Here is a 19659-nt window from a genome sequence, read left to right as displayed (position 1 = left end):
GCGGGAGGGCCTCCCGCGCGGCAGGGGGCGCTGAGCAGCGCGGAGAAGCACGGGCGGCCTCCCCGCCGCCAGGCGCTCGCGCGGCGGAAAGAGCGCGATGTCGCGGCAGGAGTTGAGGCGCGGCTCCCCGAAGCGCCCCGACCCGCAGCGGGACGGAGGCGGCTCGCCGCTCTCCCCGCTCTACCGCAGCTTCTTCGAGGATGAGTGCCGCACCATCGCCGCCCGCCTGCTCACGGGCTCCGGTCCAGTCACCTCCACGCCCCTCAAATCCTCGCCGCCCCCCGCCGCGGGCAGCCCGTCCGGATCCGCTTTCCTCGGTCGCTCCCGCGGGGCTTCGCGGCGCCTCGTTTTGCCCCGTGCCTTGGGACGCTTCCGCCCGCAGCCCCGCAGGGTCGGGCAGTTCCTCCCTGCCCGCTCCCCGGGCCGCGCTGCTGGAAGGCCGTCCCTGGCCCGGCGGGCATCCGTGGGGGCTGGCAGAGGGGCTGGCACGGGGCCCGGTGTCCCCGCTTCCAAGCTGCCCGTGCCCCTAGGTGAGCCGTGCCCTGAGGTCGGTGCCCGCTTTGCCGTCAGGTTGCAGCAGCACAGCCTCTCTCCTCCCTTCCCCCGCAGGTGCCAAGCTGAAGACGATGCCGGCTGCCAAGTCCAGGCTGCAGCATCCCACCAGCAGAGCCTCGCAGCTGGCTCTGCCGTCCGCCGGGACCAGGGCTCCTCCGCACCGGGACAAAGCGATGGAAAGTAATTGTGCAGTGATGGGGATCTCGGAGGGTCGGTGCTGCATCGAGAAGGGAGAAGGGGGAAGGCCTGGGCTGCAGCGTGGGGAGTGGGGAGTCCGTGGCAGCAGTGCGAGTAGGAGCCCAGGGGACGTGGCTGCGCTGTGAGCGCTGTGCTGGCACCGCTCGGCCTCCTGCCAGCACGGACCGGGGGTCTGTTGGCTCAGTATCTCTTATGGGTCCACGGATGCTGGTGCTGCTGGGCCTGGCAGAGCCCTGAGCTGCCCGAGGAGGGGCGCGGTGTGGCTGGCTTACGGCTGTCCTTGCAGTCCTTGCAGTCCCTGGACCTGATGTCGTTCTTCTGTAGCTGCTGGCAAGGCTGGGGGCCGCAGACAGCCCCCTCAGAGGCTTCGCACCGGGATTCCTACCGTGGTTTCTCGCTCCCGATTGCAGCCAGCGGGAAAAGTGGCACCTTCCTCCAAGCACACTTACCTAGGTAAGGGGGAGTGGGCTGGGCAGAAGCCTTCGAGGTTCCAGCGTTGTGGCAGGGAGGAGAGGAGCTCCTTTTGGGGACGTTATTCAGGTCTCGGCTTCAGAGTCTAAGGCTGATCCTGACTGAGGACAGGAGGGGGCAGTGTGTGCGTGGGCTCGGATGAAGGGCACTGAAACACAGAGCAGCGAGGCTGCATGGAGTTCCTTTCCCTGGAGAGGCACCAAGAAAGAGCCTGAATAAATCTGCTGCTCTAGGTCACTCTCAGGACAGGGTTTCTGCCTGCTGTCTGGGCGTTCTCTGAGCAGTGCCTGATGCTCTTCATTTTTGTTTCCCAGGTTGTACTTCAGAATCGACTTCTCAGGAACCGGTGTGCAATAGGACCCGAGAGCTGATGGAAAATGGTGGGAACAAAGAATGGCTGTTTTCAGCATGGATTGCCATGGAGTGGATGAGCAGAACAGAGGCTTGGTTCCACGCAGGAATGCAGCCCTTTGCCTGCAGCCTGCTGGGCTCAGCCTGTCTCTGTCTCTGAAGCTTTCCTGGCCAGGTTTGATGGGGTCCTGGGCAGCCTGATCTGGTGGGTGACAAACCTGTCCATGAAGGAGGGTGGAACTGGGTGATGTCTAAGGTCCCTTCCAACCCAAGCTGTTCTGTGACTATTTTTCCTAGCTGCTAAAGGCCAGCTGAAAACCAGCTGTCTGTGATCATACTATAATGGGAAGAATCTGCATTTATGTATTGGGTTCTGTTGGATTTTATGCCTTTTGCCTGGGGCATACAGAGAGGGGCAGCCATTCAGGGCAGCTGGCAGCCCTCCTGTTGGGGAGTGTCACTCTTGCTGTAGCTCTGTGTCCCCCTGTGCTGGCTGACCCCTTGCACCCTTGTGGGAGCCACTTCTCCCCACTGTGGGCAGCACCTGAACAGGCCAGGCCAGGCCAGCAGTAGCTGTGGAGCTGGAGGGGCTCAAAGGCCTTTTGTTCTCCTGTGCAGCTTGTCTGAAGCAGCTCTATGTCCTGACTGAAGAGAGGCTGGTGGCTGTGACAGTTACATTTCTAGTGAAAATTCTTTTTACAGATAAAGCTGACCAGATGCGGGTGTGTGTGGGGTCCCCTTATGTCAGTGCACTGCACCCTTGCCCTGCTCCAGGCTGTGGGAATGCAGCCTGTGCTGCGCAGGTAAGAGCCAGCTGTGTGCTGCCCCATGAACTCACTGCACCCTGGGGCTTGGGCTGCAGAAGTGGCAGGCAGTGGAGTGCCTGGGGCTGCCAGTTTCTGAGCTGGCACCTGAGCCTTTCCCTGCTGTTTACACAGGGCATTTTGCTGCATGCTTTACATCCTCGTTGGTGCTCAGGGCACTGCAGGCTTCTGCTCAGTTAATTTCTAAGGGACTTTTGAGACATTCACTCCCATATGGTTTGTATCACGGTCACTTTTATACATCCTGACATTTTGGATGTGTCCCAGTGTGCGGTCTGGAGAACCTGTGCTGGACTGCTGCATGGGTCACTGCATCCCCTGACACCCTGCCCTTGCCAGCTGTCCCAGGAGCATGTGAAGAAAGAGCTGGAACGAGTGAAAGGGGAGCTAGGTATGTGGGGCTGGTTGGTTTGGGGGTGGAGCAGGAGCTCTGCTACTGCCCCAAGAGGTCTGAGGGCAATGTGTTCGGGCTTAATGCACTGACTTGCCTCCTTCACTCAGCTGATAAGGCTGCCAAGTGTGAAGCCTATTGTCAGACAATCTCCTCCTTGCAGGCTCAGCTCAGAGCAGCAGGTATGTCCCCTTGCTGGGGTGAGCCCTTGCTTCTGCGCAGGTTGCAGAGATGCTCTGGTGATCCCTTGCTGGGTATCCAAGTCACCAAGGGCTGCTGCGTGGAAGGGACAAAGCTTGTGGCCTGAGTGCTGGGAATGCTGCTCTTGTTCCCCAGGAATCTGTCCAGAAGATGCTGCAGAGGATAAGCCAAGCATCTCGGAGAGAAACTGACAGCTTCCCCCAACACATGGGACAGATGGCAGAGACTTGTCCAGGCACCTGAGCTGCTGGGCCAGTGATATTTACAGAGCACTTGCACAAATGGATCTTTGGTTCTTAACTCCTTGTATTCAAAATAAATGTGTTTTCTTGCAGTGTGCTTGCTGTCTGCTCTTGGAGGGCCAGTGCTCTGTGCTACCTGCTCTTCTTCAAGGGGCTGGGCAGAAAGAACAGCTCTTTCTCAGGCTTCTGCCAGGCCAGATCTGGGTCTGCTGATGTAAGGAGGAGGTGGTTGGTGATGGTGGACTGAAACACAGCCTGGCTGCATGCAGGCCTTTCTGGACAAGTCCAGGTACGTCTGAGAAGGATGCTTGGACACGTGCTGTGACACCATGGCAGTGAGAGGCAGCTGTGTGGGGAGGTTTCTGCCTTAACCTTGTTCTTTCTGGAAGCGAGAAGAGTCAGTTCTTTCCGATGGCACATTTGGCTTCTGTGGCTGTTAGCTGCTTCTTAGCTGCTTCTTACCAGTTTAGCTGGTGGTTTGTGTGTAGGGCATGGAAGTAGACCATGGGGCTCAGCTCTTCCCTGTTCCTGCCTGTGGGTGCGGGAAGCACTGCCTGCAAGCCCTGCCATGCTGCTTTCTGCCTGTGGTAGGTTGGCGTGGGTGCCTCATCTGACTGCATGGCATCTGGGTGAGGCCCTGCAGAGCCCTGCAGCATTGTGCTGGCAGCACCCCGGGACTGGGCCGGGCAGGTTGGTGTGCTCCTGCTTCCCTCTTGTCTCTGGCTGCTGTTTTTGGCCACCCCTGAGTGTCACAGGCAGCCCCTGTCCCTTCCTGGGGTGGCTGTGTGTCCCTTTGCTCACGGGACAGCTGCTGGGGATGCTGTCCTCTGCCTCCCACCTCTGCTCTGCTCATGGGAGGTGATGGGGCTCCAAGGGCTGATTTAGGGCTGTTTCTGTAGGGCTTTTGTTTCCCTTTCTGGACTGGAGCTGCCTGCGCTCCCACATCATGCTGGCTAAGCAAGCGCTGCTGCTGCCTGCCTTCCTGCAGCTCCTGTTGGGACGTGTGCTTGGCTCGCTCTGCACCCCCGGGGCTGGAACAGGGCCTTGTGTTGGACGAGATGAAGATGAGGCACCGTGAGGATGAACGGGAGCCGTACGGGAGGTGCGGAAACAAGCGGGCGGGCCCCTCCTGCTCCGTGCCCGAAAGCATCATCCGGAAAGCTGCTGTCGTAGAGTGATTTCTTGGAACAGGCGAGTCCCAGTGGCGTCAGCCCGGTTCTGACTGTCTGGGTATTTCAGGGGCCGGGCATTTCCCCATAGCGCCGTGCCGGGGCTGCCCCGCCGCCGCCCCTGCCATCCCACGCACCGCAGGGAGCGCGGCTTAAGCGCGGCCGTGCCACGTGGCGGTGGCAGCCCGGGGGAGCGGAGGGGGGGGCAGGAAGCACGGCGGGTGCCGGTAGTGAGGGGACGAGCACGGGGCGACCGTACCGACAAGTGAGTCCGTTTCCTTTCTTACGGGAGCGGCGCGGGGGGGGGGGGGGGGGTGGAGGGCACAGTTCATTCATTCATCTGAGCGGGAAGAGCGAGATCAGCGCCTGCGTCACATCCAAAATGCCGCCTCGCCGTTCCATTGCGTTGAGCTCACGGTTTTTTTTTTTTTCCGAACGCAGCCTTTTGTTTCCCCAACCTTCGGGACGAGACGGGGCTGATGGGCACCTGCCGGGACCCGCAGCACCCTGCCCTGCTGTGAGCCCCCCCGGGAGCTCAGCGCCCTGCATGGGGGGGCTGGCCGCCTTCTAGCTGTGCTGCTGAGCGAACGACACAGCAGTGCCCTATTGCATCAGGAGAGCTTTCCGGGGTGCGGGGAGGGGGGGAGGGAGGGCTGCTGGGTGCCTCGCTGCTGCCGTAAGGAAAAAGCGGCGTAGCTCCCAGCAGTTCTCCGGCGGTGGTTCTTCCCCGTCCCCGCACCGCCTGTTGCTGGCCGTTTCTCCGCTGTGTGCCGGCAGAGGAGCGGTGCGCGCAGCCCGGCACCCATTGCCCGCACAGCACGTGGCCGCCGGGCCGAACTGTGCCCCACGGCCCCGAGCGGCCCCAGGGCACGTGGGGCTCTGAGAGACCTCAGCCACCCCCGACGTGGCCGTTCGTGGGGTAGCACCGCACTGCTGCCGCTCTGCGTTTCCCCTTTGCTTCGGGTTCGGGGCGCTCCGGAGCATCGCTGGGATACCGGTCCCGTCTTTTTTTTTTTTTTTTCTTCCTTCTCCAAACCTGCGATTTTGGAGGGATCGCTGCAGGCAGGACGGACTGGCCGTGATGTTGGCGCCGGCCGGCTCCGTGCGGGCCGAGATGAATGGACGGGGCGGGCTTCACCTCCCAGCCCGAGGGCGGTGCCGGGGCGGGGCGCGGCGGGAAGCCGGCTCAGGAGGGGAGGAGGGCTGGATCTCGGGCTGGACCTCGGCTCGGATCTCGGCTCGGCTCGGCTCGGCGCTCACAGCGGGAGGAACCGCTCTGCTCCCCGACCGTGCAGACGGCGGAGCCGGGGCGGAACGCGGCGAGACCCGAACCGAACCGTGCCGGTGAGTCGCTGCGGGCCGGGCGTTTTCCGAGCACAGCCGGTGCCGCTTCCATCAGCCACGCGGTGCGGAGGAGGACGAGCTGCCGTCGGTGCCGGTGCGGGTTGCTGCGCGCCCGTCCGAACGGCGCGGTTGAGGCGCGCTCCGCGCTTCCTGCCCCGCGCCTTCCCGCGCTTTCTGTGCCGCTCCGCGCGGGGAGATGGGACGAGGAAGTTCCGTACCGACAGGCGAGGAGCTCCGGTAGCGTGCGGGCAGCTCCTGAGCTGGGGATGTTCGGGACCCGCCTGTACAGCGTGCTGTAGGAACCTGCGTTAGGGCCGGGACTCCGTGACCCCCACACGTCCTCCCCAAACCCCGTGATTCTGTCGACGTGGGCATAGAATAGAATTATAGAACTACAGAACGGCCTGGGTTGAAAAGGACCACGATGATCGTCTGGTTTTAACCCCCCCCTGCTACGTGCAGGGTTGCCAACATCAGATCAGTTTGCTCAGAGCCGTATCTCTCACTCTGTGCCCATTCCCCACGGGCAGCTCCACGGGATGCTCAGGATCCAGAGTGTTTTTGGGGATAGCTGAGTGTGGGGCTGGGGGTGGCACACTGACACCATGCACGGCCCTGGGGCTGTGTGCATGCAGGGGATGCGTGCTGGGAGCCTTGCACTGTGCTCACTGCGTGTCTGGCCATGCATCCCCAGCGAGGGTGCAGTGCTGATGTTGGGAGGAACGAATGCGTTTGTGTGACTCAGCCCAGCACGTTTGGTCTCCCTACCTTTGCTTCTGCGCACACCCACACGCACCTCATTGGGAGGGTTGTGCCAAGCAGTCAAGTTTGGGCCGAGGGATCTCTGTGTGCCAAACGTGGAGAGTTGCTCAAAGACAGCGGGGCAAGCTCTGGGATGTGCCAGGCCCTCGGGGCTGGGACCACACAGTGTTTGTTTAAGGAGCCCATTTTGTGCTGTGGACTTGTGCTGGGTTTGTCTCCGGCTCGTTTTCCTGGTGCAGGGGTTGTGCAGGTGGGTGTGCAGCCCTGCACTGCTGGTCTCCATCCCAGTGATGTGCCTGGGGCTCTATGCCGACGGGTCAGCCAAGGGACTGCTGCTCCCATGGGGTGGCAGTGGCATTGCTGCGTGGATTCAGCTCCATGAGGGACGCTGAGTTTCACGCTGCTACAACAACTTCTCTTGCAGGGCTTCTGAGCAGTGAAAGGACAAAATGTTCGGGGGAAAAATGAGCAGCCTGGGGAAGAAGCTGATCCGCCGGCGCGTGGTGGATCTGAGCTCCGAGGAGACGCGCTTTGCTCGCTGCCTCTCCACGCTGGACCTCATCGCCCTGGGGGTGGGCAGCACGCTGGGTGCTGGTGTGTACGTGCTGACGGGGGAAGTGGCCAAGGATACAGCTGGTCCGTCCATCGTCCTCTGCTTCCTGGTGGCCGCGCTGTCATCGATACTGGCCGGGCTCTGCTATGCAGAGTTTGGAGCCCGCGTCCCCAAGACCGGCTCTGCCTACCTCTACAGCTACGTCACGGTTGGTGAGATCTGGGCTTTCACCACCGGCTGGAACCTCATCCTGTCCTACGTGATAGGTACATGGCTCTGCTGGATGGGGCTGGGAAGTGCGGGGCTGGCACGCGCCCCGGTGAGCAGCACCATAGCGGGGCATGGGAGCGGGGTGCAAGCTGGGTGCTTTGGGGATCCGCATGGCTGCGTGATGGGGTTGGTGCTGCTCTGCCTTGGCACTTGTGTGCAGGGCTCGGACCGATAAGCAGCTTTGCTGTTGGCCAGGCACAGCCAGCGTGGCCCGAGCCTGGAGCGCGGCATTCGACAACATCATCGGCAACCAAATCTCCACCTTCTTCATGAACAAGACCACGCTGCACCTGCCAGGGGTGCTGGCCGAGCGCCCGGACTTCTTCGCGTTGATCCTGATCGCGTTGCTCACTGGTGAGTGTCGGAGCGGCTCGGCGGCACCGCGGTGATGCAGTGCGGGTGCAGCCTGTTCACCCCTCGATCCCCAGCACTGCTGACCTTCGGCGTCAGCGAATCCGCCCTGGTGAACAAAATCTTCACGGCGGTGAACCTGCTGGTGTTGGCCTTCGTCTTCATCGCCGGCTGCATCAAGGGAGACATCAAGAACTGGCAGCTCACGGTGGAGGATTACATCAACCTCACGCACTCAGATGAGCCAGAAGAGGTCAGGTGAGGATGATGAGTGTGCCACGATGGAGTCTGGCCAGCACAGTGTGGCACAGGGCTGGTACCGTGTTGTGTGTCGATGCCCCAACTCCTGTCCTCTCTTCTTCCAGAATAAACACCTTCGGTTCCGGTGGGTTTGTCCCCTTTAAGCTGGAAGGGGTCCTGATGGGTGCTGCCACGTGTTTCTACGCCTTCGTGGGTTTTGACTGCATCGCCACCACAGGTAGAGAATGCCTGGAGCGGGGCAGCTGCTGGAGCTGCTCTGGGAGGAGCACGGTGCTCCTGCTGCTGTGGGAACGGCCCGTCCCCAGCTGCACTGCACAAAGCCCCTCTGCTGCCCATATCAAAGGCTCCCTGCGAGGTGTGGTGAGAACAGGGCTGCAGGGAGCCTTCCAGCTGCAGAGCCGAGTGCTGGGAATTGCTGCTGCTTCTGCTTATTTCCTGGCCTCGAGCAATATTAGATTTTTTCTTAAAATGTCGGTTCTGCGTGAACTTAGTTGTTCTGGTGTGCGGGGAGCCTTCTTCATTTCCTCTCCTTCCCCCAGGACTCTGCTCAGCAGGTTGCTGGTACAGGCTGTTCTGCACGGCCTCTGTGCCTCCCTGCAGCTTCCTCCGCTGGCTGCAAAGCCTCTGGTAGGGAGTGCAGTGCTGCAAGGAGCAAAAGCTCAGGGCAGAGGGCACCGTGGGTGCATTGCTGCATCGCTACACCAGTGCTTATGCAGAGAGCTGGATTTACCAGGAGCTGCAGGCTGGGGTGTGGGGCTGGGCACGGCCGCAAGTATGGATGGGGACGGACTCTGCCTCTTTCCTCCACACAGGGGAGGAAGCCAGGAACCCGCAGCGCTCCATCCCCATTGGCATCATTGTGTCCCTCCTCATCTGCTTCGTGGCCTATTTCGGGGTCTCCGCGGCCCTCACGCTGATGGTTCCCTACTTCCTGCTGAACAAGAAGAGCCCGCTGCCCGAGGCTTTCAAGGCGGTGGGCTGGGAGCCCGCCCGCTATGCCGTTGCCATTGGCTCGCTCTGCGCTCTCTCCACCAGGTAGGTTCCAACTTGTCTTTGTGGTATCACCCGGCCTGACACAGGGCTGGGGATACCTGTCCCAGGCTTTGCCCTGTGTGACTGCCGTCCTTCCCCCGGCACAAGCCAGTTCCTTCCCCCCGTGACTGCTGGCCCTCTGGCCAGCCCTCAGCCACTTCTCCCCACGGCAGCTTGCTGGGCTCCATGTTTCCCATGCCACGTGTGATCTACGCCATGGCGGAGGATGGGCTGCTCTTCAAGTTCCTCTCCAAAATCAACAGCCGCACCAAGACTCCTCTCTCGGCCACCATCACCTCAGGGCTGCTCGCAGGTAACACTCCTTGTGGCCATCTTGCTCTCAGTCTCCCTGCAGCCCTACGCTGTGCTCATACTTACCATCCTCATTGCAGCGGTGTTGGCCTTCCTGCTTGACCTGAAAGACCTGGTGGACCTCATGTCGATCGGCACACTGCTGGCTTACTCCCTGGTCGCTGTGTGTGTGCTCATCCTCAGGTGGGTGCCACCCCTTATGCCAGATGTCCCTTCACCACAGTCCCTTGGGTGGATGCACCTTGTAGACAGCGTGGGGCTTGTGGCCACAGCTCAAGCCATGAAATAAAGGCTGCTTGGGGCATCCAGGCACAAAATCATTGAGGTTGAAAAAGAAAGCTAAGATTCCCAAGTCCAATCCCAACCCACCCCGCCATGCCCATCACCGTGTCCCTCAGTGCCACATTTCCATGGTTCTGGAACACCTCCAGGGATGGTGACCCCACCACTCCCTGTGCAGCTGTGCCATCCATGGGACTGCTGCTTCCCAGCAGGGGGCTGAGGGAGCAGGAGGGGAACGATGGGTGCTAATTGTATCCCTGGGGTTGGAACTTCCTCATACTTTGCTGTAGTTTGTGCAGCACTGAGCAGGTCTGCTGTGTGCAGGTACCAGTCTGGGCAACTGAACTCCCCAAAGGCCATGGAGATGCTGGAGCTGAACGGGAATGAGGAGGAGAGAGTTGTCATGAACCCAAACATCGCTGCCACGGGCACCAAACAGAAGGAGACGCTGTCCCTTACAGCACTCTTCAATCCATCTGCAGACACTCCCACAGCGCTCTCAGGGCGCATCGTCTACGTCTGCGTCTCAATCATGGGTGAGTGAGTGGGAGGCAGCGGCTCCTGCATGTCCTGCCACATCGCTGGCTCGTTGCTGTGCCAGGGGCTGGGGCGTGTTGGTCCCTGCAGACCTGGGCAGCTTTGATCAATGGTTTCATTGTGCGGGCAGAGCAGGGCAGCCCAGTGAGGTCTGGGGAAGCATCAGAACTGGGTTTGAGCCTATTTGAGCACAGGCTTCACTCTGCTTGCTAGGCTGACAAGTTCCTCCTGGCGAAGTGCTTCTCCAAGGCCTTGAGGTGGGCGTTGGAGGACCTGTACGTGACCAGGAGGAGGGGGTGGCTCAGCCCAGCAGCCCACAGGGTGGCAGGGAGGTCGATACAGCCACATGCTGTGCAGCATGGTGATGGTAACTTCTTGCAGCTGTGCTGGTAACGGTCATCTGCGTGGTGCTGACCCTCAAGGTGAAGGCGTTGAAGGAGGCCAACGTTGCCTGGATCTTGGTCCTGGTGCTGCTCCTCGTGGCTCTGCTCATCCCCACCATCATCATTTGGAGGCAGCCACAGAGCAATGCGCGGCTGAACTTTAAGGTGAGTGCAGCCTCCAAGAGCTCTGCACCTCTCTGCACCCAAGGCTGGTGCAGGATCTGCTGGGCTGGCTGCTGAGCTTCCAGTAATGTCCAGAGCCCAGAGACATGGCTCTAAGGCACTGCCCCTGGAATGGAAACACCCAGGTGGCAGAGCATTCCTTAGCCTAGCCAGGTCCCTTGGGCATGGCTAAGATGGCACGTCTCGTCTCTCGCAGGTACCTTTCCTCCCACTCCTTCCGCTCTGCAGCATCTTTGTTAACATCCTGCTGATGGTGCAGCTGAGTACCGGCACCTGGGTGCGCTTTGCCATCTGGATGGCTGTGGGTAAGCATTCCAGAGGGCAGCGTGGTGCCCTGAGCCTTGTGGCTATCTCACTTCTCCAGCTTCTGTCTGTTGGTGGCCCGTGGAGGTCGTTCCCTGCCACGTGTCTCATCGCATGAACTTTTGCAGGTTTTATGATATACTTTGGCTATGGCATTCGGAACAGCGTGGAAGGGAAAAATGCAAAAGAGCTTCGAGGTTCAACAACAGAAAACCCTCTACACCACCCCGGGATGGAGCTCAGCCCTGGAGCTGCTGCAATCTGAGAGAGGCGGTGGTTGTGATCAACATCACTACTCGGAGAGCTGTCAGTACTGCAGTGCTGGAATGAGACCACAGACTGCTCAGCACAGCCATCCTGTGGGGCCTGAGCCCAGAGACTGCCGTGCGCTGCCTTTTCCCCTCGCTGAGCAGGGGTCGTGGAGAGGAGACCCCGGGCTGGGGGGATGCTGGTGGCCTGGGGGCTGCTCCACCCCGCCGAGGGGCAATGACACCGATACGGCCCTCCCAGTGTGAAAGCTGCTGTCACATCCTGCTTCTCCTGCCCACGGGACACTCCATGTGGTGGTACTGTTGTATTTGTGTCAATGCAAGTGTTACTGAAGTTGACCGGTCCTGGTACTGCCCAGTGCCCTGCAGCAGCACAGGGCTCAGCACCCTCAGCCCCAATACAATCCCATGCCCGTGCTGAGCCCTGTGCTGCTGGACCCATTCGCTTGGTGTGAACATCACACTCAGCTCCTTGTGATGATGTCTGCAGTGTAGACATGAGTGTCCAACCTTGTATGCCTTCGTACAATTGGGATTTTGGTGTCGATTTTTATACTTATTGAAGTCTAAATGGTTTGTGTTTTTTTTTTTTTTTAACTGCTTGGCTCTGTTGGTCCAGCTGCATCTCACTTCAGTGCCTGTGTCCTGCAGCCTGGGCTGGGGGCTGGGCCTGTCCTTGTGTGTCTATGGTCACATGCTGATGGGAAGCAGTGCAGTGGGGCACCCAGTCCCCTGCTCCTGGTACTGGGGTGTGGGATAGCAGTGGGCTGGGCCCTGTGCCACATGGCAGTGTGTCATCATGTCCCAGTGCTGCTGTAAAGACCTCAGAAATAGCCCCTGGGGCTCCCACTGAGCCTGTGGGGGAGGCACAGCCAGGAACTGGGCCGAAGACGATTTCCCAGATTCCGGTCTGGTCTCAATCAGCCCTGACAGATTATTTTGTGAAATAAATAAACTAATTTAGGGCAGATGGATCTTACGTGGGTTTGGCGTTTCCTGGCAGCAGAGCAGGGTCAGCGCTCGGCCAGCAGGGAGGGCCCCATGGCTCAGCCCCAGGGCTCTGCGGGGAGGAGAGGGGCTGTCACCCCACTGCACCCCACATCCACATGCGTGTCCATGAGCACGGCAGTGCCCACGCTCGCTCACATGGGCAATGCTGTTCCAGCCCCAGGGCATCATGAAACAGACTTCCACCTCCTTATCCAGCCAGCAGATCGCTGGGGAGGCGGCGGTGAGGCCCGGGAGCCTGTGCAAGCTGAAGGCCCCAGGGAAATGCCTGTGCTGCTCCCACTGCTTTAACTGCTGCCTCGCCGGATGAGATCCTTCTATAGGGACTGAGATCCTTCTATAGGGACGTGGTGCTCCATCACATGGAGGGGAGCTGCGGAGATGCTCCTTTTTGGGTGAAGGGATGAACCTTGGCTCATTAATGCTAGGGACAGCCGTGGGGCTTCCCTGGAGCACGGCACTGCTGGATGAGCCCTGCAGGGGCAGTGGATGGGGAAATCAGGGATGAGGCCCAGCTGCAGCACGAGGGGTCAGGGTGTGGAGAGCAGAACTCGTGGCTCTCAGCCTCCCTGCAAGGCTCCACCCCCACTCTCCTGCGACTTTCATAACCCAGCGTGCTGCCACGTGTCTGCACAGACCCCGGCTGCCTTGGGGGACACGGGGCTCATCCTGTGCTCCAGCTGATATGTCCAAGTCAGTACGCTGAGGGCAGGATGGGAAAAGAGGGCTAAGCAGTGCAGGGAGCTGTAGAACCTGCCCCATGGACAAGGGGTGGCCCTGGCACATGGAAAAGCGATGGCAGATTGAGTTTTAGATGGGGTGCAGCAATCCACCTTGGAGTTAACACAGGCTGCCTTGTCCTCGCTGCACTGTGACACCAAATACTTCAACTGAGGTGTAGCCCTCGAGCTCATGCACCTTCCTCTCCTATGTAGGAACAGTGGGACAGAGCTGTCGTCTCCCTCTGCAGGCAGCAGGTACTGTCACACCTCCTCATCCTCCTCGCGGGTCACCGGGTGCTGCAGCTGCTGGGTGGGACGTGCGGTGTTGGTGGGGCTGAGCCCTGGAATCCAGGGGATCCACGTCAGAACAGCAGGACTTGTGGTGTGACGGAGGAAACTCATCCACTCGTGGTATTCCTGCAGTACTCCTGCAGCACCGCCGGGCATTGCCATCCAAAAGAGCTGCAGGAGATCAAAGGCTGGGGTAGATTTCTATCATCTCTAGTTAGTCACACAGCTCCAGGCAGCAGCTTAAGCATGCACGACCCAGCAGCTGGTGAGGGGCCACGTGCATGTGATAATCCTGGAGCCGTGAGCCGCAGCAGGTGGCTGGCTCTAATCGGGCAGGCTTAATGGTCTCCTTGCTTTGCCTTTGCAGGTCTGGAAAGATGACTCGCTGCCAGGTGGTTGCCATCCTCCTGCTTTCCTTCCTTCCCAGGACCGCAGCTGGGAGTTCGCTTCCCACCCTCGTTCCTCGGTCCACGGTGCAGCTGGGCAGAGCGCGGTTCTCGGCACGGCCCATGCTGGAGTTGGCTACACGCTGTGACCAGGCGTGTGTCCGGAGGGAGGCCGTCCTGCTCCCCCAGGACTTCCAGGAGTACCTCTTTTATGAGACACTGTACGCCAACGGCACCCGCACTCTCACCACGGTGGAGCTGAGCCCCAGTGAGGGCAGCACAGAGAGGAGGTGGCCGAGGAGGCGCACGCGGCGCAAGCGACAGATTTACGGCACGGATGGGCGGTTTTCCATCAGTGGGAACCACTTCCTGATGGACTATCCCTTCTCCACCACGGTTAAGATCTCCACGGGGTGCACGGGGGTGCTGGTGTCCGAGCAGCACGTCCTCACGGCTGCCCACTGCGTCCACGATGGCCGAGACTATGTGAAGGGTGCCAAGAAGATCAAGGTGGGCTTCCTGACGCCAGCCAATGGCACGGGGAGGCCGGTGATGCGCTGGGCTCGTGTGCGGCGCACGCAGGTGCCCAAGGGTTGGATCCAGAGCCTCAACTCGCTCAGCATGGACTATGATTACGCCCTTTTGGAGCTGCGCAAACCACACCGGCGCCCGCACATGGAGCTGACGGTGGCTCCGGCAGCGGAGGAAATGGCTGGGAAGAGGATTCATTTCTCAGGGTTTGACAGTGACCGGCCAGGAGAGCTGGTGTACCGCTTCTGTGGGGTGGAGGATGAGACGGCACACCTCATCTACCAGCACTGTGATGCCAGGCCTGGCGCATCCGGCTCTGGGGTATATGGCAAGGTGTGGGATCCCGTGCGGCACAAGTGGGAGAGGAAGGTGATCGGCATCTTCTCTGGGCATCAGTGGCTGGAAGTGGGGGGGGAGCAGCACGACTATAACGTTGCTGTTCGCCTGACTGCTCCCAAGTTTGCTCAGATTTGTTATTGGATCAGAGGGGACTATAAAAGCTGCCAAAATGAATGAGAACTGGAGCCTTCCTCCTCTTCTCCCCAGTGCAGACAGCTCTGAGTGTGGTGTTTATGAGTGAGAATGAGTGTGAGGAGGAGCATTGCCTGCCAGAACTGCTCCGCTGCTAAACTTAATTCTATCCTGGAGTGACAGGGTCTCTGCTACACACATAGGATCCAGTGGAGAGACCCAGCTAAGCCTGAAGAGTGTGTAAGCTCTTTTGGTGAACTCAGCATCGGACTTCTTTGCTAGAGAGTCAGGTCTGGGCTGCTACCAGCAGCAGGTTAACTGCTAGCAGCTCTTAGAGTCAGTCACTGCATGCCTGTTTCCCAGCTGCACTGTTTCCCTCGGGTCACTTCAGGTGTCTCGGTTTGCTGGCTGTGCTGCCCTGCTCGGCACTGCCCCAGTTCTGTGAGGACAAAGGACTTTTTCTTCTAACGGCGCCTTTGTGTGACTGATGAAAGATGCCTGAAAAGCAACCCTGGAGCCTGAGGTTTTTGGGCACAGTGCTCCAGCAAGGAGCGCAGCCAGGGCAGGGGGGGCTCCTCCAGCATGCTGGCAGCGCTGGTCTTTGATCACACCCCTGGCAAGGGATGTTCTTCTGACTGATGCAGTGTGGTGCCATGTAGGTACCTACATGCTGCAGCACAGGCTAAGAGCTAGGATTGCCTACTTACTTGTAAACCTTCTCATCTCTCTTTAATTCTCTGTGGGATGGGTGGCTTTAGAAGAAAGGCATTTACTGCAGCTGTAGTATTTGAGATGGATTCTTTTAAACAAATACATGTATTTGAATAAATGTCAGCACAAATCTCTTTGCAAATGTTATGCTGAAAAGGGAATGGTGCACAGCTTGCCAACACTGGTCTGGGACCTGCTGAAGGAGGGAGGTACTCTCCCTCCAGGCAGAGATGAGCAGGACATGCAGACCTGTGCAGAGAAGAAATTGCAGTATCTTGAGAAGCAGGGACAGACATGCCTGCCACAGTCATGAAACAGCCCACGCAGGTGCTCGACTAAACAGATTTCTACATGTTCTATCACACACATAGGAATTACATGACCAACAGGCCATATCAGGGGCAAACTGAGAGCTTGCCTTGTTTCCCTACCTCATATAAATGAGATTCTGTTGCTACTAGTAGAGTTTCACAGCAGATTTCCCTGTTTTTCCTCACATCTCCCCTTCTGCTAGCTGTTTGCCCAAGTAATTTTTCTGTGTAATCCATACCTCCCCAAAGGACCTCATGTGATGCTGCTTTGCCAGGCTGGGCAGACAACTGCTTAGATTTTTCCCTTTAAATTCAACATCCAGCTCCTTTTCACTGCATCTCAGGGGGCAGCTCGTATCACAGGCTTGTCAACTCTGTCATTTCTTCAGTCAGGTGAGGCCTAAACATGCAGCTCCTTCAAGACTTGTGACAGCTGTCAGAATGTAGCAACCTGACTTGCAAAACAAGCAAGTAGGAAACATTTCAAGACATTAATGCTACCATCCCATCTTCCTCAGCTGTGAGAGTTAAAATAATTTAAATTATAATGCCTGGTCTACACATGGGTGTGCAACAGAACAGTATGTATTATCTTGGATGAGACAGCGCATGAAAAATCATGATTACATACTACTGGACAAGGAGCAGCTACTATTATTTACATCATACTAAACCAAATTAGTCAGAATTTAATTTGTCCAATGAAATCACTAACCCTGGCTGGGGGATATGGGGGGACAGATCAGTGGGGGTTTTAATCTTCTCGGGTCCCTTGTATGGATGTAGGAAAAATTTAAGAGTATCAGCCATGCTTCTCTTAAATGGGGAAGAAAGTCTATCATGAACACAGGGGAGGGAGTTTCTTGTTCCTTCTTCTCTGAAATGCACATTACACTTTTGTGTTGCTTCATATATGTCTCACACTGTGGAACAATTAACAAGATCAAAAGTTTTCCCGGAATCTGTTGGTAAGGATTTCTTATTCAGAGCAGTTGTACACTTTATAAGCAGTTTCCCTCTGATATCAGCCATCAGCTATTGCAAAGCAGAAGAGGAAAAGCCAGTAGTAAGAGGGAAGCCAACAGAAATACAGCAAGATTTGTGCCCTCCTTTAGTATGCCCTCCATTTTGTTTGCAAGTGACAGCAACTTTAAAATACCATCAGGAAATGTTCCCTTCAGCTCTTGTCATAGAGCCAGAGATTTTGATGAACAGATTGCAACAGGCACAGGACTCACTGTTTATTTAAAAAATTGAAAGAAACTTTTAACAAAATCATGCCGAACAGTGAGGATCTGAAAAAGCAGGCAGCACTGGGGCATCATAAGAGAAAGGCTCTGCAGGCCATGACCAACCCAAGGGCGAGATGTACAGGCAAGCACCTCCAAGTGGACAGCGAGACCTTGCTCAGCTTCTCTCATCCAAATAGTGAAACTGCTTTGTAAGCAGATGAGCTTGTAAGTTAGAACTCTGAAACTTCTGTGCATCCCAACAAGGTGCCCGGGCACCCAGAGGGCTCCAACAGTGGCACAGTTCACAAAGTTTTATCTGAGAGCAACCACAGCTGCAATCATGGCTTGGAAGAAGCCAACCACTTAGCTGTAATGCAAAGAGTACATCCTAGCATGAGGTGCGTGTGACATGCTGCATTTCTTCTAACCAGAATCCTGCAGAGTTGTCCATTTGTTTCCCTTGTTGCCCTGTATCAGCACAGAACATCCTCTCTAACCCAGAAGAAAGGGGGAATGAACACATGTATATCCACAGTCTAAGGAGGGTCACCTTTTGCTGGAACTTGGATCTCACTCCCTACCCCAATCCAAAACGCGAGAACATGGCTAGCTCAAGAACAGAGCCCTCTATGAGCTAAAACCCATGAGGCAATTAATAGACTGCAGGCTGTTGATTTGCCTTCTGCATCTGTATAATCTTGCCAAAACCACCTCTTCCCACATCGTAGTCTGTCCGGTATTCGTCTCGCACCTGGAGCAAGGCAGTAACACAGGCATTAGCATCATGCTAGGCTTCACAGTTGTCACCATTTCCTTGCTCAGTAGGTTGAGAAATGAAGTTCAGGTGAGAAGTAGTTTGACTCAATTTGAAATCCCTTCGAACAATCCACCAGACAGATGGTGCAAGTGACAAATGAAGATCTATCTGCTGGATGATGATTTTTTAGAGGGGAAGCAAAGATCCCAAAATATTCTGATTCAGCTTTGTCATCCAGCTTCCAACTTTCTGAATTGCTAGGCTTGGCTTCCAAAGCATTTCTCCCTTCCCCATCCCACCAGAAATCTGCAAGGGAAATCTAGCTTCTCACAGGGCAAACTGATGGATCATTAGATTGATCTAGAAGTTGCGCTCCCTCTCCATTCAAATTCTGCATCATTTAAAGAGTGCTAGCCTGGAACAAGGAAAATTCTGCTTGTAGCGTCAGGAATTGTGAAATTCTGTCCAGCTGTAACCATAGTTACACTTCCAGCTCTTAATACCAAGGTAGCACTGGCTACCAAAATCACCTAAAATTCATTGCTGGGTCCTTACCATCTGCACTTTGTTCTGCATGAAACAAAACAAGCAAAACAGCACTGCTCTAGGGGGATTGCATTCAAGGTCTGAACTAGTATTGCCTTTACCTGCCCACCAGTCTTTCCTCTTCCATACTGCCGTCCCTCCTTGAATCCTGCATCCCAGTCTGTCCGAACGATGCGGTCGTCGAGCCGCGTGCCATTGATAAATCGCATTGCGTGTTCAGCATCTGCTCTCGTGTAATATCTGAAACACACTATAAGGAGAACTAAACGTGCTATTTTGTTGGCTGCAGGGAAAAAAAAAAAACAATAATAAACCATTGTACTTAAGAAGAAGAGCCTTCCCCGCCTTCCAGCCTTTGCTAATTTTCCTGCTCTTTTCTATGGGATCAAAAAGCTGCACTCGTATAAATCCAAGCTGAAAATAGCTCCCACTCCTTCCTCAGGTTCTGACTGTAATGTTAGTACCTGCACAGACAAGAAATAGCTTTGGATCACTTATTTCACAAGCAGATAAAACAAATTGTTAAAACCTTGCTAAAGGCAAGAAATCTGATGCTTTTTTATGTGATATTAAACTCAACTGAATTTGAGCAGGAGGCACTGGCCTCACAGGAGAGCTCTGCGGGGACAGCTCACAGCACAACGTGCACAAACGCATTCCCTGTGCATGGGAGCAGTGCCATGGATCGCTCTGCTGGTTCTGCAGGTGTGAAGCCAAGGTGAGAACGTGAACACGTGCCCTTAGCTTGGGCCATGCAAAGGCTCAGCATCCACGCACGACTTTCACAACCATGGCAACACAGTACGGTTTGGGTGGTGGTGGGAATGCAGGCAGCAATGTGCCTGGAAGGAAGCCCTGTGAGTTTCACACCTTTCAGGGCTTGTGACAGCTGAGCTTACTGCAAATAGGGATCAGAAAGGATACTCCACAAAGCAGAAGCCGCAGGGTGTTTTCTTGATCTTGTCCAGCCCCATGACGATCCTCTTCACATCGCCGCACTTGGAGAAGAGCTCCTGGATCTGCTCCTCGGTGGTGTAGAAGGACAGGTTGCCCACATACAGCGTAGAGGAGATCTTCAGGAACTTCTCCTGCAGCTTTTTGCTCCCCTGAGGGCAAAGCCGAGCACAGGGCGGGCTCACACCCCCACCGGGCTCACACCCTCACGGCCCCGCCCCGTCCGCAGCCCCCGGCCCGGCCAGGCCCCGCCGCCTCAAGCCCCGCCGCCCCCGCCCCGCGCGCACCCGGAAGTGCTGGTCTCGGTAACGGCTGATCTCGCAGTAGGAGTCGCTGTTGAGCCCGCTCAGCGTGGTGTGAAGCAGCCCCGACATCTCTCCCGCGCCCGGCAGGGCCGTGCTCCCGGGATCCTTCCAGAACCGGCGCGGCGCCCACAGGACAGCGGACTAACGGACAGGCCAACCGCCGCGCCGTCTGATTGGCCAGGCGGGGCGA

At 57.3% G+C, this 19659-nt stretch overlaps 4 protein-coding genes across 10 annotated transcripts; 3 read left to right on the top strand and 1 right to left on the bottom strand.

Moving 5' to 3' along the window:
- Positions 1 to 19: 19 nt before the first annotated feature.
- Positions 20 to 3326, top strand: LOC116229603 (uncharacterized). 2 transcript variants are annotated; one of them, XM_031594170.2, is made up of 8 exons: positions 33 to 530; positions 610 to 735; positions 1078 to 1206; positions 1539 to 1604; positions 2278 to 2378; positions 2667 to 2790; positions 2901 to 2972; positions 3127 to 3326. In XM_031594170.2, the coding sequence occupies exons 1-8, from the start codon at positions 98 to 100 to the stop codon at positions 3180 to 3182; spliced, it is 1107 nt and encodes a 368-aa protein (XP_031450030.2). In that variant the 5' UTR covers positions 33 to 97; the 3' UTR covers positions 3183 to 3326. The 2 variants fall into 2 exon arrangements, with proteins under 2 accessions (XP_090006543.1, XP_031450030.2); XM_090150417.1 differs by lacking the exons at positions 2667 to 2790; positions 2901 to 2972; positions 3127 to 3326 and adding an exon at positions 2514 to 2658 and having other exon boundaries at positions 20 to 530.
- A 59-nt stretch (positions 3327 to 3385) lies between these two features.
- Positions 3386 to 11821, top strand: SLC7A3 (solute carrier family 7 member 3). 5 transcript variants are annotated; one of them, XM_090150411.1, is made up of 13 exons: positions 3386 to 3522; positions 4222 to 4424; positions 6933 to 7327; positions 7527 to 7685; positions 7760 to 7940; positions 8048 to 8160; positions 8756 to 8978; positions 9149 to 9288; positions 9368 to 9470; positions 9894 to 10105; positions 10488 to 10654; positions 10869 to 10977; positions 11104 to 11820. In XM_090150411.1, the coding sequence occupies exons 3-13, from the start codon at positions 6958 to 6960 to the stop codon at positions 11238 to 11240; spliced, it is 1914 nt and encodes a 637-aa protein (XP_090006537.1). In that variant the 5' UTR covers positions 3386 to 3522; positions 4222 to 4424; positions 6933 to 6957; the 3' UTR covers positions 11241 to 11820. The 5 variants fall into 5 exon arrangements, with proteins under 5 accessions (XP_090006537.1, XP_090006540.1, XP_090006538.1 ...); XM_090150412.1 differs by having other exon boundaries at positions 3396 to 3522; positions 4133 to 4424; XM_090150414.1 differs by lacking the exon at positions 4222 to 4424 and having other exon boundaries at positions 3388 to 3522; positions 11104 to 11821.
- Positions 11822 to 12023: 202 nt separating this feature from the next.
- LOC116229606 (serine protease 23-like) lies at positions 12024 to 15614 on the top strand. Of its 2 annotated transcripts, none has more exons than XM_031594176.2 (2): positions 12024 to 13229; positions 13633 to 15614. In XM_031594176.2, the coding sequence occupies exons 1-2, from the start codon at positions 13165 to 13167 to the stop codon at positions 14696 to 14698; spliced, it is 1131 nt and encodes a 376-aa protein (XP_031450036.2). In that variant the 5' UTR covers positions 12024 to 13164; the 3' UTR covers positions 14699 to 15614. The 2 variants fall into 2 exon arrangements, with proteins under 2 accessions (XP_031450036.2, XP_090006542.1); XM_090150416.1 differs by having other exon boundaries at positions 12024 to 13530.
- Positions 15615 to 16891: 1277 nt separating this feature from the next.
- Positions 16892 to 19645, bottom strand: LOC116229604 (nuclear cap-binding protein subunit 2). The gene is made up of 4 exons (XM_031594174.2): positions 19452 to 19645; positions 19135 to 19316; positions 18312 to 18450; positions 16892 to 17658 (listed from the first exon to the last, which is right to left on the bottom strand). The coding sequence occupies exons 1-4, from the start codon at positions 19536 to 19538 to the stop codon at positions 17560 to 17562; spliced, it is 507 nt and encodes a 168-aa protein (XP_031450034.1). The 5' UTR covers positions 19539 to 19645; the 3' UTR covers positions 16892 to 17559.
- Positions 19646 to 19659: the final 14 nt, after the last annotated feature.

Source organism: Phasianus colchicus, chromosome 14 (assembly GCF_987193195.1).
Source record: "Phasianus colchicus chromosome 14, bPhaCol1.hap1.1, whole genome shotgun sequence".
NCBI classification, from domain to species: domain Eukaryota; kingdom Metazoa; phylum Chordata; class Aves; order Galliformes; family Phasianidae; genus Phasianus; species Phasianus colchicus.
The sequence above is the reverse complement of the archived record's forward strand: the minus strand, read 5'-3'. Positions and strand labels throughout refer to the sequence as shown.